General features: G+C 38.5%; 1 protein-coding gene across 1 annotated transcript in view; it reads left to right on the top strand.

Annotated features, from left to right (window-relative positions):
* The window catches only part of rspo2 (R-spondin 2), an 83,570-nt gene that overhangs the window by 29,483 nt on the left and 35,875 nt on the right, over positions 1-18,212 (top strand). The window contains exon 2 of the mRNA NM_001252245.1: positions 3,231-3,419. Within this exon, the coding sequence (NP_001239174.1) occupies positions 3,231-3,419 (189 nt within the window). The remainder of the gene's footprint in view (positions 1-3,230; positions 3,420-18,212) is intronic.

Genomic DNA, 18,212 nt, shown 5'->3' with positions numbered 1-18,212 from the left:
AGCTTTAAATGACTTTCTTTGGCTCTAGGATAAAAACGGAATAATAACTTTGCTGTGCATTGCTTACGTGGGCACAGCTGAAATTAGAATTAGTAATACCTTAAACACTGGTTTGAAAAGTTGAACATGAGACACAATTTTCCATTTGAGAATTGGAGAAGCCAAATTTTGTTATAATTTGGGGTTTTGGCTCCTCCTTGATGTCTTAGTGAAAGAGTGCCGACTGGAGATGAACCATCACCAGCCTCGTGTGATGAATAGACTTGGAGATTGCATCGCAGTGGGGATGTGATCGATGGGGTGTCGTCGTAAACCTCATCCCTTAAGACCATCAGAGACACGTTCTGATTAGCACTCAATCTTAATTCCCTCTACTCTGGTTCAGTTGGATGAATGCAGCTCAACCGAGCCAGCATACTTTTGTACGGACTATCTTCCAGCCCTCCAACAAAGGAAATAGAAAAAAAGATGAGTCTGAGGAAGCCACTGACAACCGCTGACTGATTTTCACCTGATTAAAAACCGATGCTTGCACTGGGACTACTTATTTTTCACTTTTGTCTGGGTGAATCCATTCAGAAGAACTTAATATGAGGATCTTCGGCCAATAAGGCAGACTTTGTGTGTTTTGTCTTCCAGGCTCTGGGCTGCTTTCTGCACGGTGCTCTATTAAGCGTTGTGGTGGGTCCTTCTGTATGAGCGCTGCTCCTCCTCAGTCCCTTTTTGTGATACTTAAAACTTGGCTTGGATCAGCTGAAATGGCTCTTGTTTGGATTTGCCCAAGGAGATTTTCCCTTAAATGGGACACTAAGGAGTTTACACTGAAAGTCACTTATAGTGGAATGAACTGACTTTTACTGGCTGCTTTGTTTTCCGCAGGCAACTGGAGCCGTGGCCAGAGTCACTGTGGTTTTGGGGTGGCTTTCATCGGCTGTCTCAACAAGATCATTTAGGAAGCCAGCTCTGACCAGAATTAATGCAGTATTCACATCCACAACCAATCATCATTCGAATGTTGAGGGAATCAAAGAGGAGAACCAGCATTTGCATAAATTACAAATTGTTCAGTTTGACATATTTACTGTGAGTTTAAAAAACTAGTACACTGATACATCCATTATGGTTTCTTCCTTATATTTGGGTTGTATTCGTCTGGTTAGCCCTTCTACATTTGCGATTTGCCTCAACTCTGCCCTGTCTGTCAACCGGTGAACTGCAAGTCATTGAGAGTTGAGCACTGAGACAAAGGTTACACTCATCTGAACCACCAGGGTAGTTGGACGTTACTATGCATTATTACAATTGTTTGTGTTAAAAAGATCCTGCATGAGGGCAATGATATATATAAAACATTGAAAAGAGACTCTGAAGCTTTTGTTACCTTAAAAGATGTGGTTTCTTTCTGCTTCACAAGATAACCGCGGCTATACGCCAGTATTGGCACTTACTCAGGAAGGTTAAAAGTTGGTAAGAGCATCAGTGACTTAAAGGTCGCACACAAAGACAGCATGTGGCTTGCGTCAAAATTCTGACCACCATATCCCCGTCTTCCAGTTTGCATGTCAGTGGCTGTAGCTCAGAGGCACAACAGTTGGCTCTCAGCTGAAAGATTGCTGGTTTGATTACTGGCTACCCCAGTCACTTGTCGAAGTGTCCTAGGGCAAGACAGTGAACCCTCAGTGGCCCCAGATGGCTTAGGTTAGGCAGTATTACTCCCATCAATGGATAGACATAAAGCAGAGTAGAGGGGTTATATAGGTTTGGATTTACTATTTACTGATTGGTTTAAAAAAAAAAAAAAAAGAGGCCAGAAAACAAGCTACAATGTTAGGCATGTGTTTCTTTTTACTCTTCTCAATAATCAGCCAGTGACTCTGCCCCTCCCACACATGTTTCTGCAAATAGACGTTTATCACTCTGTTATGCCGTAGTCGCATGCATCCATACGGGGGCTGTCCTGTATGGGTGCTGTGGATTTTTGGGTTGTCCAGGCCCGTGGAGGTCGTAGCCAGGTGTGGCTGCATCTTAAAGGGAGCACAGGTGTGTCTGACAGTTGCCTTGAGGAACGTCATGAAAATGGAACAACCATTGTTGTACGTGTAGCAAATGTATTGTGATGTATTCGTGAGGATTATGTAAGCTTATGATGCTGATGTACAGTGCCCCGTTACGCCACACTCTAGTAAGGTGTGTGCACTGCCTCCTTACTGACTGTGCACAAATGCTGCACACAGGTGCAGGACGCCCGAAGGATGTCCACACAAACTTCATTCTCCATATCCATATCACTAATTTCAGTCAGTTAGGTTGCAAACACAGAGCACACTAAAGGATGTGCAAAGCTTTCTTAAGGAGCCCGTTGGTGCTGTTCAAGTGAAAAGTACACACTCCTTGCATGCGCTGTCACTTGAACTGCACCAATGGGCTCTTTGCACAGTGCACAGGTTTTGGGAGGGTTAAAAAATGCATACATGTGCCTGCGTGTCACCTACTTCCCCCTTGCGTGTTGTTTATGTGCTCGCTATGACCTGTATGCCCCAGCATGCCCGCAGAAAAAAAATGTGCATTCAACATTTTTGGCCTACGGGCTTACAGGGCAATCCACAATCTTAAAATTTAGAATTTTACCTGCAGATAGCCCGTCCCCACGCAGAGGTGCAGTTGTGACCAATGCATAAAAATAGTTTATTTGTGTAGTTATTAAGCAAGTAATGTTGACTGAAAATAATAATAAAACCACTTTGCTCAGCTCGCATATAGTCAAACTGTAAATCCATTTCTTTGTCTGTGTCACAGGTGTTTAATAATAACAGTTAACTGAAGCCACATGCTTTGCTGCATCTGGTGGGTGAGCTTTGAGATTGAAGCTAAGCTTAGTTCTAATATGCTGATGCAATTTCTTTTGTAATGAACTGTTATTGTCCCTTTGTATATCATTTTCTTGTGCATTTTTGTGTGGTGAAGTAACCTCTTTTTAAATTGCCCTTTAGAGTTAAGTAAAGTTATTAAATATATAGTTGTTGCTTTTTAGCCTGAGCATTTTGGAGAATGTAAAAAAGTTTGCCACTTTGACATTTTAAATGTAAATCTAAAATCCAGGTCAGAGAAAGTAGTAATTGCACACTTTGACATATTTGCAAACTTCTTCTTGTGTTACTTATTGTGGAGTAAAGTTGCCTTTTCTGCTTTATTCCATTTCTTCAATAACCTTTCTCCTGTTTGTCTTGCAGCTAGCTATGGAACACATTCCATCTGTAAAGGCTGCTTGACATGCTCCCCGGTTAATGGCTGCGTGAAGTGCCCACCCAAACTCTTCCTGTTTCTGCGGCGGGAGAGGATGAGGCAGTATGGAGAGTGTCTTCACGACTGTCCAGCCGGATACTACGGCATGCGGGGTCCCGAGTTCAACATGTGCTCCAGTAAGACATCTTTGCTTTACTAACCCAGCTTTGGTCACACTCCACGTTTTGCCCCTCCAGAAGAGCCTTGCATGCACACTTCTCTAACATCACATTTTTCTACAGCACACAATTTATTGCAAGTTATCCAGAAGAGACACATACCTGAATTTGAATGGTTTGTCTGCTCACACAGCAGGATGTTCCCTGTGAACTTCCCTGTATGGATGAACTCGTGTTTCCCATTTCCTGTCTTTACACTGCTTTACACCTGCATTACCGAACATCCTGTGACCTTGTACTTGTCTGAAAGCTTTACATCCAGATGTAAAGAACATCGATATGTACATTAAATTCAGCTTTAATAAATCACTCATCCTTTCTTTTGGGGAATTACATTAATTTCGCCTTGAAAAGAAAGCAAGCCTCCAAAAACAGGTTTAATGTAGAAATTTAAGGAATTTAGAGATGCATTTACCCCTTTGTTATATTAATGACTTGTATATCCCATTGTAGAGATTAAAGTGTTACTGGTCATCACTTTGTTTCACATTATGCGATAAAACAGGAGAAAAATCCCACATTTGGTCTTGCGTACTTAGATGTCTGATTTGGAATTGATAAAAGCTGCAAAAGACAACTGTTACTAAGAAATTTTCTGATTAAATCTTGTTAAAGAACAAATCCAAACAATGAACTGTAGCGTTCTCCACATTCTTTTGTACCCTGATCTCATAACCTTATGTCAGCGTGGTATACGTTCTAAAGGAGGGGGAGAGTCTTTAGCCGTTTACCAAGGGCCTGAGGTTCTGGCTGAGGGTTTCATATGAAAACAGAGAGCAATTCGGAGCTTTGTTTAAGTTCACTGAGCCAAACTCCAGACAGACTTACTTAAATGAATCCCCAAAGACAGTGTCCGCACCTTTAGGCTAAAGAGCCTAAGCATGTAGAGGGATTGTGCTTACAGTTGCCGCTTCCCGACATACAAAAATGTTTGCTGGCTGCCTTGCATTATGACTATACAATATGTCTAAAGGCAGCCAACTTGGAATAGTCAGCATAAAACAGCTTAATTCAGAGTTGCATGTTATGTAAGTGGGTCTTCACAGTTGGAAGACCAAAGCGCAGTCTTCAACGTGAGCTGATGCATCATCTCACCAGCGGTTGGGCGAAGACACATTTGACAGCTGAATTAATTGCAAATTTTAAGGCGGAAGAAAAGAGATCTAAGAATCTCAAGTTAGAGAAATTAATCTTCTGTTGTTTTATATAGACAAAGGTCTTGAATGGTTTTAATTTTGGGGGATAAAACAAGTCAGTTTATTGACACAGTCACTAGAAAGATATTTGTTTGTCTATATTTATACATACAAGGTAGATAACCAGGGAAATGCCTATTTTAGAATTCTGAGAATGACTTTTTGTGATATCATGACTGCATTTCTGTAAAACATTTCACATTTATTTGATTTTATTCATAAATGAGATCCTAAAAAAGTATTATCCTTAAATTAAAAAAGGGCCTTATTGTAGTAGAAATCAACAGTGATATTTTGGATATGAACCTCTTCATATTTCACTAAAAGTAAGGTTCAGACAATAACTAAATTAAAACATTATTATTAATTTTTTTTTAAATTGGGAATATTCTGTGTCAATTAAGGTGACAATGTATTACGTTTAAAAACAAATTTCATTTGCGTTGCATACTTTTACAATTTTTTACTTTTTACATTTTTTATATCCAAACACTTTTCTATTCATTATCTCTAAAATTCTGTGCAAACAAACTATATTAAAAAAAGAGTAAAATGTAGTTCAAAACATAAAGCTGTGTAGCAAAGACAGCATCATGTTACCTTCCAACAGTCCCGTGGAGACTTTACTTTCAACAAATGAAGGGTGTGCATGAAGAACCATTAAGGGAAGTTCTTCACAGTCAGACTCCTAAAAACTGAAATAGCTGACAACTTTCTGTACAGATCCGGTCAATATTTACTGTCGTCTCAGTGTTTCACACTAACCAGCTGAAAACTCAGCATTGGACTGAACAAAGAGGTTGAAAATGCATGTGGACATGACAGGGTAAACAAGAACATTTTTACAAAGTATACAAGGAACTACAAACAGAATGAATAATGTTTAAGTGTGGCAAATTAATGTCGAATGGTATAAGCGTATAGTGGTTAGCACTCTTACGTCACACCAAGAGGACTCTAGTTCAAGTCTTAGCATTTCTCGGACGCACAGGTTGGTGGTGTAAAAGGTAAAAGATTTTCGTGATGTAAAGGAGCGAGTGAAATTACGTTGTCGCCGGCAACGTCAATAATGTTAAAGGTAAAAACTAACTGTGAGAATGATGGTGTTCGTTTTTCAGTGACACAAACGGAGACACTTGAAGGTAATTGGAGTGCTCTACAGACCAAAGGAAACTGGTTTGAACTTAAGAAAGCTTGAAATATACAGCTGCTCAAAAACCCAGAGGAACTCCTCAAAAACATAAGCAAGATAGAAAATCCTCAACATAGATGTGATGCTGATAAGTAAGTGCTCACTTTAGGTAATTACAGTTAATGTTGGCCTAACTGCTTCTGAATAGTAACATGTATTAATTAGTCATGTGTTGTTAGATGTACAGAATTAACAGGAAAAGTGCACTAAACTACGTGTTTGTCATATGAGAATAATGTATTTAGTTTTTTTAAATGAAAAAAACATGATTTTTCCTTTTGTTTTGTATCTTCTCCTCCAATATATTTCTACCCTGCATTCCTGGTGACTTTAACTGATGCTGAAGTGTGGCAACTTAAACTAAATCCCTTCCCCACCTAACTACTGTAAGAACAATATCTTGTATTGTCACACGGCATCAGAATCACAACCTCTATTCTAATACAGTTTCCTTTCTGCAGCTGGGCGCTCATTTCCAACTGCTTTCCATGTGTCATTTTAATGAATTCTGCCTTCATAAATGCAACTTTATGGTAATATTTTGAGTCAGTGCAAGCAACTTTTACCTAAGAGCTTAAAAGAACAATAAACAACTAGCAATTGGATTTCTATGAGGGGCCGTATAAGACATTATTTATTCTGAACCATTCACATTCATACATTCTTGCTCTCACAGTCATATATACTCTCTTTCGCATACATATATTCTCTTACGCATCCATATATTCTCTCTCTCACATTCATACATTCTTGCTCTCACAGTCATATATACTCTCTTTCGCATACATATATTCTCACTTGCACATCCATATATTCTCTCTCTCGCATGCATATATATTCTCTTACGCATTCATATATTCTCACTTGCACATCCATATATTCTCTCTCTCGCATGCATATATATTACTTTACACATACATACATTCTCACTCTCATTGTCACTCTTAAAAAAGAATGTATGTATGTGAAAGACAAGTATATATGAACGTGTGAGGAAGAGTTTATATGTGTGTGTGAGAGAGGAGTATGCATGAAACGGAAGTTACTTTGCATGAAAAGGAAGGCACTTTGAATGAAAAGGAAGGCACTTTGAATGAAACGGAAGGCAGATGATTTCTCGTGCTCTGATTGGACGAGAGGCCGCCACCTCCCATTTTGAACACACTCTAAACCCTATCACTTGTACTGACTCATAACTATTAAGGTTACACAACTTAAATGTCATTTTGTAGTTGATTCAACTATAAAGTATTAAGCTCTATCAAGATTTTTTCAAATTTAACTTAACAGTGCTAAATATTTTAAAGCTTATTTGTATCTGGCACTCAAAAATTTTAAGATCCGTGAAGTAGCGTCATGACGTCATCACGTACTGGTGGGAGGGTCTTTCGTTTTCTCTACGTTAGCTCAGGTGGCCATGTTGGATTTGCCGAATGCGAGTATGCGACGTTTGAAATTGAAAGTCGAGCATTTTATTATTCTGCAAAGCGTTGCGATTTCGTCCCGCTTCAAGACGCCCCAACCTCGGGTTTTTTTTTCGTCCGCCTCATCGCTGATGGTGCCGTCTTGTCTTCAGCCCTGATTTAATTTGGTAAGTATCGTTCATGGTTTATGAATGAATGCTTTAAAAATGCTCTTATACTACCGTAAATGTGGTTTACTGTTGTTTAAACATATGTGTGTTATGATTGTTTTAGAGATTAATGTGGAAATGTATACATGATTAGTTTGTCATAGCAGACGTATGGCGAGCCAAACCCAAAATGCATTTCTGCCCGTAAGTTACGATAGTGATGAGGTTTTTTTTTTTTTCAGAGGTAGAAATGATCTGTTATGCTGCAATCACACTAAACATGATCCGCGTGTGAAATTCGCGTTGGAGGCCTCTGTCTGTGGCTAAAGTTTGCTGCTGGACATTTGTCCAAAAATGTCACTCAAAGCCTCTAACGGTTGTGTGGGAGGAGCTACCGCCAACAGTTTTAAGCCTGGTTGCTACATGGAAGCATTGGGTTTTGAATGCAGCTTTAAGCTTTTATAAATCACTGATCTCCGTTATAAAAAAGGTTTTTGTAAAAATAAATTAATCAACGTGCTCGTGTTGTGTTCAGGTACCGAACTACAGAGTGTTCAGTGTTTCACCTCCAGGTAGACGCCAAGGCCAGCCAGGTAACTTGTCTGTTATTTGTCTAGAGCTATTTTAAAAAAACAAAAAATGCAATAGGTTGTGTAGTGCAATAAATGTTTTTTGATCAGAATATAATTGAAACATTTTTTAACATTGAAAAATCTCTTTTGGACTTTTTCAGATACTGAACTTCAGAAAGTTCACCAGAAAGTCACCATTTCACCAGAAAAGAGGTGTCAGTGGGTGAGTTTTATACTTATTTAATACATTCATCCTGAACTATTACCATTATTAGATTTATACGGCAGCATGGAAACATTTATGCACATTTTAACTAGCCAAAGGTCTAAATAGAGCTGAAATTATTTACAATTGAACTAAACATATTTAGATTGCAGGCTGAAGGTGGCACAATGGAATGGAGGTGCAAGTTGTGTTCTGTTACTTTGGCACTATGCAGTACTACATATAATACTGCAGTACTACATAGCAAATATTCCAAAGTGTTTCCACTGCCATGTATGTGGAGACACTTTGGAATATTGTCATGTCTTTATGACAGTATATTACAATAATAAAATGATGTTGCATTAGCACCATTCCATCATTTGAAACCATGAAAACTCATCTGTCAAGATCTGAAATGGATTTATGTAGAGTAGATGCAGTCAGAGGAAATTGTGCAGTTTTTACATGTTTGTGTAACTTAAAGCTGCCCTTTTCTGAGACTAAGTCCACCAAAACAGACAGGAACTGGCCAGCTTGGTTAGGATTTATGACCTCCAGGTGAATTTCTAATGTGCATAATTCAAAAACGGATAACAAATCATTTGTAAACAGCTGTAAGAAGCCATGGTGTAACTTGCCTTCAAATGACTTTGGGTCTTTGACCTGAAGTGGATCATGACATAAACACTGTATTGTCCTCTTACTAGAAATAGACATCTAGAAAAGGTATCATTTTATTATTTCTTAAAGTTCCTTAAGTAAATATTGGAAGTGTTTGCTCTGCATTTGCTTCAAAGGTAATGGATATTTCTTTTTATTCTTTTAGGACCAACGTGATGTGAACATGAGACGGGCACTTGTCCTCCTTGCACTTCCTGTTTATCTGCATGAAGATGCCTCCAACTTCTTCAAGACCTGTACAGTAAGTGCACACGACTCCCTGTCAATGGTTTTCACTAATCCTTTAATATTGATTGAGATTTTATTGAGTGACATAATAAATAGGGCAATTGTTTGTAGTTTGTAAACTGAGTGATATTTTTAAATGGTTTTAAAACTGAGACGGAAGATGAAAGGCGAACATCAGGGACTCCTGATTGGAAGGAGTGGAGTTTCGTTTACCTTTTCTGCTCCTGATCCATCATTATTTGAATAAAGAAAAATGAAGCTTTAGTCTTAAATTATTTTATAAATGTCCTCCTTCAGAAAAATGCTAAAGAACTTTTTAAAAACACAATTTTAATTGGAGTTGGTCCTTAAAACATCATAGCCAGTTGATTAAAAGCTAACAGAATGTTAGCATGAAAAGATTCCTATTGACAGATGGCAGGAATGTCAGTTTTGGACATTAGTGTGATGAATATCTTTGAGGGTCTGAACTCATCTGTGTTTTTTGTTTTGTATTTTCCAGAATACCAGACCTCACAGACACTGCTGTGGGTATCTTCTCAGTTGTCGTGGTGACGCTCCGGATGCTGCCGTCAGTGGTCCCACAGATCTGGCTGACTGATCTCTTCTAACTCTTCGGGGACATCTATGCTCTGGACCTACAGCACCCCAAAAAACTTGAACTTGCCTTCATATTTATTCAGAATGCTGTCTTGAGCCTTGAGGACAGCAAACCACTGAAAGGACATTTATTGACGCTGAAGAATGTTTCGTTGAGTGAGTCTTCCAGAATGGACTATTTGTTGGTTTAAGTGTTATGTAACTAATGTGTTTTGTTGTGATCATTTGCTTTTTCTGCCGTAAAATACAAAACCAACTTTTTTTGTCAATATGTTGTGTGGCACTCTTATAATGCAGTTTTATTGCACTTATTGTTTCTTCATCCTCTTGATATTTGTGCTTTTTTTTAAAGAGCAATTAAAAAAAGTGTATTAAGCAATCACTATTGTGTGGCCTTCACGTTTGTTGGTTTTTATCAATGTTAGCCTTTAAAATGTAGTGGGGCAGTATCAATATCTCTGTTTAGAATACATTTTAAGCTGAAGAATTTTAAATATTTTCAATGCTACACATTTAATGAGTTAAAGAATTTATAAAGCATTTGAGTGAATTTTACATATTTTATGAGTTAAGTAATATAAAAATATAGTTAGTTAAAGCGTTTTTTAGTTGGAAAATATTAAAAACTTTAAGTAAATAATCTCTCTTTTATAAGTTGAGGAATCTTAATATTTTGTATATGAAATAATACAAATGTAAGCCAACTGACAATATGAATTTTAATAAATGTTAACTTAAAAGTTTTAATAATATAACTTAACTGTTGCGTAATCTGTTACAAAATAATTTTTAAGTTCAGTCAACTCGCTAGGGATTACAGTGCAGACGCTAACATGAACCAGCAAGAAATCCCAAATTAACAGACTTGTGGTGTGGAAAGGTATGTTTTTCAGCTAGCAGGAATAATCAAAGTATCTGTTCTCTGTTTCAAAATGAGATTGCCACAAAACCGTATGTTATCTCATACTGGAACAGCTTTGGATGTAGAATTCAGTGGGAAAAGGTTTGGACCCTGCCACAAAAGTATTTCATCACCAATAAAATCAGAGAAATTTCTTTCAAAATTCTTCACAAATTTTATCCAGTGAAACATTTCTTTACTAAGTTTAAAAAAGATCTGGACATAAACTGTTCATTCTGTCATTCCTCACCAGAAACTGTGCCTCATCTTTTTTGGTTTTGCTCTTTCACTCAACTATTTTGGAAAGATGTGATACATTTTATAAGAACTCATCTATGTGAAGATTATAGATTATTTTACGAGCATATTATTTTTGGATATTTTACACAAGAAAGACTTAATGCAGAAAAAATATATGTAGTTAATTTACTTATAATTATGGCTAAATACTTTATACACAAGTGTAAATATGCCAACAAAAAAACCGTGTTTTATGTTTTTCAGAAAGAAATGGTTTTGTATGTGAACAGTATTAAATCTTCCACTAACAAAAAAGCTGTCAGAACAGTTGAAACATGGTCTCTCCTGAAACTTTAACAGATTCCTTTGCCTTATTATTTTTGTTTTCTTTTTGCATAACCTGTTTTACATGGTTATCATTATGTTTTTTTGTTCATTCTCATGGCGAACGTGAAGATTGTATTTTGCACACAGTGGAGTTTTGTGTTTGGTATTTTGTATGTGCAAGATATTGTTAATAAAGTTTATTTTTTAAAAAAAACGAACCGGCAAGAAGTAGCCACGGGGGTCCTGCAGCCATCGGAACCTTAACAAATATTTCATCTCCACCTCACCGTTGCCTTTTTTAAGAAATGACAGCTGGTTTTCCCACATTTATATGTAGTTATGGATCGAAAACAAGAGGAATTTGTTTTAATGTAAATGCGTGTTCCAGCGTCTACAGGAAGTGTCGCCCATAATTCACGCAAAGGCTCATGGGGGCTAGGAATAAGGTGGATACGGATTTTCTGTTTCGGTGGCACTTCTATTACCATTATTGGTATTTGAGACATTCCTTTGTGTCTCTAGAGATGCAGACAGATTTGTGACCACTTGAGGTGAAGATAAAATATTTCTTAAGGTTCCGATGGCCTTCTTATTGGTTCGTGTTAGCGTCTGTTCAAAATGGGAGGTGGCGGCCTCTCGTCCAATCAGAGCACGAGAAATCATCTGCCTTCCGTTTCATTCAAAGTGCCTTCCTTTTCATTCAAAGTGCCTTCCTTTTCATGCAAAGTAACTTCCGTTTCATGCATACTCCTCTCTCACACACACATATAAACTCTTCCTCACACGTTCATATATACTTGTCTTTCACATACATACATTCTTTTTTAAGAGTGACAATGAGAGTGAGAATGTATGTATGTGTAAAGTAATATATATGCATGCGAGAGAGAGAATATATGGATGTGCAAGTGAGAATATATGAATGCGTAAGAGAATATATATGCATGCGAGAGAGAGAATATATGGATGTGCAAGTGAGAATATATGTATGCGAAAGAGAGTATATATGACTGTGAGAGCAAGAATGTATGAATGTGAGAGAGAGAATATATGGATGCGTAAGAGAATATATGTATGCGAAAGAGAGTATATATGACTGTGAGAGCAAGAATGTATGAATGTGAGAGAGAGAATATATGGATGCGTAAGAGAATATATGTATGCGAAAGAGAGTATATATGACTGTGAGAGCAAGAATGTATGAATGTGAATGGTTCAGAATAAATAATGTCTTATACGGCCCCTCATAGATTTCTCCAGTGCTGTGGTCAGAGCAGCCATGTGCTTTAGTTTTTCCGAATCTTTGGCATTACATCTTCTTTTTCACAAGCTTTTTAAACACAACCTCTGCAATCACTTGAGGAGCAGCTGCTTGTTATTACAACAGTTTGTCTTTGTGATCTTATCTCATTCAAGATTTTTTTGTGGACTGAAAACAAGAGGTAAACTGGCAAACGGCTTATCCAATCAGCCACTTGCTGGCTTAAACTTCACTCAAAGTTTTCCTAAAAGTGGGCCCTGGAGGATTCACAGGCATGTGACCCACAGAGCATGGGTGGAGAAGAAAAATAAAGACACATTTTACTTTGTGAGTCGACGATGTAATGTATTGTGAGGAGGACAAAGCCTTGTAATGCCTGTAAATTGTCTGATAAGGCAACAGCATCAAATGCATCTGTATTCTATGTTGATTTAGTTGCACATAAATGTTTAGGTCAAGAGTTGATGTTTTTCTTTTTTCCTTTTTTCTTTCATAATTTCTGGGAGATAAAGTCCAGGACACAAAGTGCAGTCACAGCCCTTGAGCAGGACTCAGTATATTCATTGAGTTGACCCTAAGGCCACACCACACACGTAATGTTGTGTGTCTGAGGTTTCCAGAAGCTTAAGGTAAAGTCTAGTTTGTGTAGCTGTTGCAGCTAAATCCCAATTTCCATAAAGGAAGAAGGAGAAAGTCTTTAAAAGATGGAGTGAAAGGAAGTCTGTCTGGCAGACTTTCAGAATAAAACACAGTATTAGGTGAACCTGTTATAGTATGTCAACGTTCTACCAAAATTATATATTTTACAATAAATACCTAATTGGTTCCAAAACAGACTAGATGGGAGCATTGACTGTATATGTGAACTGAACTGAGTGACCCCCTTCTCCCTGGCTTTCCAAACAGGAAGTACCCTTTGGCTCCAATAAGCCAAAATCCCATCTCACGTCCAATGTTCATAGCGTTTGAGAGATTCTCCCGAGTCTGCTTTCAGTGGTAGATGTGTGGACTTCCAACAAAATCACTCCTGATTGGCTATAGTGGTTGCCATAGAAGTGTTAGCTTGGATTAATCACTGCTTACTGTCTGGCTCCAACATGGAGGTAAGCCATTTTCTATGTTGATGTCACACTCACTCTGTCCACTTCTCATATAGAGTCAATGGGTGGGACTTTCCGTGTTTTCACCACCAAGGGGCGCACCGGGTTATAGGGGGCGGTCTCAGTAATGGGTAATTTTTCGGTATTTAACACATACAAAAGGCGCACCAGGTTTTAAGGCGCTGGCACGTTAGCACAGCATACCAGTAAAATATGCATGCTAGTGTTGAACCATTCCTACGATGATGTTTCTGACCGCGGATCTTCCTCCGGGGGTTCACTTCCCCGTTCGGACCCTCAGAGCTTCCAGAGTGGGTTCAAGATAGATTACTGTTCTCCCTCCCTGAGTAACACAAACTGAATGCACGCTCACACACTCACTTGGCTGAGTGTCTGCCCCCTCCTTTTGCAAATGAGGGAGCACGCGGGAACCCGGCACACACACATTTCAGCAGACACACATACACACATACACCGTCATTGTGGAAAAAAAGCAGCAGGAGAAAACCTGAGTTGGTTCTCATGTCGTCTTTTACTACTCCCCTGCCGCCGTCCCACAACTACACATTAGGCCCTCTGCCTTATAGGGCGCCCCCTACAGTTTGGAGAAAATTTAAGACTTTTAAGTGTGCCTTATAGTTGTGAAAATATGGGAATTAAAGATGAAAAAAAAAACAATAAAAAAAACACTGTTTGTCTGTACCTTAGGGCACATTCACACTGGGAGGTTTGATTTGCACTGGAGTTTGTTTTCTCTGACAGTCCATTTTTTGGCAAGTGTGAAAGCTCACCTGCATTTTAGTGCAGATCCAACATTTAAATCCTGGTCCCATTTAGAGTGAGGGTCTTCGTTTACTTTAAGGAGAATCAAGAGCAAAAGTGAAGTAAAGGCCTTAAAGGCTGAAAGCAGCATAAAAAACCATAAGCTGAAGAGGGAAAAAAGTTGGTACAGCCCCTTAATCAGCGGGTGAACAGTCCCTTTTTCTCCTTGCTTTCTCCCCCAATACCAAGTGAGGGTGTTTCAAACTGCATGATTATTCAAGGAAGTCTGGTTCGCTTTAGGCTTTAGTTTGTGGCTCACATCTGAAACCAAACCAGGCCAAGGTGAGAAACTTGTTTGCATTCTCCATCCACTCCATGAGCAACCGTGGTAGTAGTTGACTGATAATTGGATGGTCACAGGTTCAATTCCCCGCTTTACTGTCATGTGTGAAAGTGTCCTTGGGCAAGACACATTCCTCCTATTGTGGTTATGGGTTGGTGGCAGGGTTAGCAGAGCTGCTATCAGTTTGCGAACGTGTGGATGAATGGGACTGTGACTGTAAAGTGCGTTTGGCTTTGAATCAAGGTTGAAAAGCGCTATATCAGTATACAGCATTCAGCACCACTTGGTCTGAGTCCACAAAGCTAGTCGTACTGCATCTTAAATCACTCTTCGGGTCGATAAGTTCTCAAAAGTGGGCACACAGGACTGCCATTTTTAATCTCGCCTTTAAAATGCACCTCTTTGAATTATGGAGGCAAACACACTGTAGTCAGAATAGTCATGTCATAACATTTCACCAGTTATTAGGGCCGGAGCACGTAGTGCAAGGACCCTGTTAGGTTTATTATTATTATTATTATTCTACCAAAAGAGTCGCCTTCTTGAGGCCTTTAATACGTACAAGCTCGATTTTAACAGGGTATGTTCCTCAGAGGGAAACCTACAAAAAAGTCTTCTGGTACCAAGCTGTCACTCAAACAGGAAGTCTGCTATATTGATGTCAATATGTCATTTTTGCTGGATCTTGGTCTTTGCAGGCCTCGTACTAGAACGAACTTCCCCTAGAGATTTATGAATAATGACTCCAAACTTTGGTTTTGTAAACTAGACCCATGTCCGATATTATATTGCGAAGCTTTTAAGTTTTTCTTTTTGTTCGTGACCATGGCGGTGCGTCGAACTTCAAGGTCGTTTTGAAAACACGCCCTGACAAGAGTAATGGCCATTATTCAGCCATGCATAATCTAATCTGATCCAAAAATTGATGTGCTTGATTGTAGTCTGACTCTGAACACATCTGCAGTAGAAAAATCTGGAACAGGTGTAGCGCCACCTGCTGGCAACAGGAAATGACATGTTTTCTTTGGACCATGACTGCTCCAAGTGGGATGAGCCGACACACCTCAAAACTACGTCCACCTGTTGAAAAGCCATTGAAGTTCACTCCGATAAAAAAACCATAACTTCAACGCGGGGGTGTGGTCGTGACAGAGTGGCAAAGTTGGCCGTCTCGCCATGCACACAAAAGTTGCTCTCACGTGCACATTCCTTGTCTGATCTCACTGAAATTCTATAGACTTGATGAAACTTCCATTCTGAACCCATGGGTATGACAATCTATGACGAGCTCCATAGCGCCACCTAATTATTGAAAAACACAGTTTTTGTTGCATTTTGCCCTATCTTTTCTCTGTGCTTCGTCCCACGTGCATGAAATTAAAACTGGAGATACTTAGTAGGGTCCTCTCTCATAATCTGCAGTTTCATGTGTTTGAACCTGACGGTGCCTGTATAAGCCCCCCCCAAACAGGAAGTGGTCGATTGCACTTACTCATAAAATAAACTTCATAGAAAATCAGCCGTTTGTCTCAGGAAGCTAGGATTTCAGAATTAGATGCCTCTTATAAACTCTACCTTTGATACGCGGCACTATAGGGCTACGAGAAACTTCATCAATAATTTTGCTTGTGAAATTTTGGACTGAACAAATATCTTTATCATAACTTTTGTTTAAGTTATCAGCACCAAACTTTTCCAAGTTATAGGCATCTATGTGCTACTGCTTCCTAAATATTTTCAGAATTTAAAAAGTTACAGGTGAATTTTGAGACATTTCTACGTCCAAAAAGTCAAAAAAGGTGTTTTTAAGCCAAAACTATGAACACCTATTTTTTTTCATAACTTATCATTCATATATCAACACCAAACTTTAGAAAAATGTAGGGATCTGTGTCCTACTGCCTTCCATATTTTCCTCAAAATTTTAGGTAGAACAGATGAATTTTAAGAAATTCTATGCATCACATAATCTTTGCTCTGTCTGTCTGGACTCCAAACAAATCTTTTTTCATTATAATTTGTTTTACAACTATTAAGACCAAACTTCACAGACATATAGCTGTACCTGTCCAAATGGTCCCTGAATACTTTCACAATTTTAAAATGAACCGGTTAATTTTAGGATTTTTTTTCCTCTTACATGCAACAACCTGTTGAAGCCAGGCCTGATTCAGGGGTCAAATTTCACCGGTCCTTCCCCTGCTGGGTTCCTGCTCATATTTTAATTAGCCAGGGGTTGCAAGCAAGTATGACAGGAGTTTGGCCACAAAAAGGCAGCTGCTTTTTCATTTGTTCTTTTATGTCTGTTATACATCTTTATTACTTATCGTTGCTTTTTTTTTTATTCATCCAAAATACAATTAACTCAATATTTTATCTTTTTTTTTTCAAACAAAACATATGAATATGCTCCAAAACAAAACCCAACCTCACTACACTCCTACAGATGAAACATAGGATAATAAATATCTCTTATATCCTTTTTTATCAATGCTGCAACTTCTTTTCCTTTCTTTACATTCAATGAAATCAAACTACAACACCAACAAACACAACTGATAACAATGTCTCTAAAAATGATGTGTATATACAATATGTAGCAACTTTAAACACCAAACAAATAACAAATGCTTCCCAATAAAAGAACAAAAAATGGAACACAAAATGTAAAAACCAAGTTAGAAAATGAAATTTTAAAAAGATAATTTTTTTAGCAGCTTTTTAAAAGAAATCACCAAGTCAACTCTTCTGAGGGGTGAAACAAAAAACTCCAGAACAATGAAGCCACTTTTCCAAAGTCTCTGTCACCTTAAGTTTTATACAAGTTCTCTGAACATCCACCATACATTGGTCATATGTACTCAGAGACCTGCTAAAAGTGAACAATTGTAAAAGGTCTTTTAGATAGACGACTGTTTGGTTACTTAGAGCTCTAAATATAAAAACAATGCTTTTATATAACTTAGACACACAACTGGATTAGTAACAGGGTGACATGTTTAGGTTTAATTAGGTTAAAAACTTACATCACTAGACAACATGAAGCTGTTCATCACATTTTTGACCTAAACATGTAAACACATGCTTGGCTCTGCAGTTAGGAACGGTATTTGGGAATCTCTTCATACCAGGAGCCAGCCTGGCCATAGGAACATCGCCACAGTGCCCACCCAGACTGGGACAGCAGCGGGGTTCACTTCACAGCCGTGAGGCTGCAAAGTTTAACTCCAGCTGCTCCAGCAAGCGAGACAACTGCAGCAAAAACCACCAACCAAGCCAGCAAGCCCTGGCAGAAAAGATCCCCACAAGAAACACTGGCTCCGGCAGGCTGTTCCATAAAAAAATATAGTTTTGTCATTGCCTCGCAATACAGTTTTCCTGTAATATCAGTCAAAATTGCAAGTTCATATTCATATTCATATTCACCATATTCAGCAGACATCTCCTCCAATAGCACCTTGAAAATCCTGTGCTGTTTGGCTTTGCAGTTGAACTTGTTTATGATTTTCACAATAGGAGTTATTATGTGTCCAGAGCCAATCACTTCTGCACATAAGGCCTACTGGT

This window comes from Oryzias latipes, chromosome 16, assembly GCF_002234675.1.
Source record: "Oryzias latipes chromosome 16, ASM223467v1".
Lineage (NCBI taxonomy): Eukaryota > Metazoa > Chordata > Actinopteri > Beloniformes > Adrianichthyidae > Oryzias > Oryzias latipes.
Note: the sequence above shows the minus strand (reverse complement) of the source record. Positions and strands in the feature narration are given on the sequence as shown.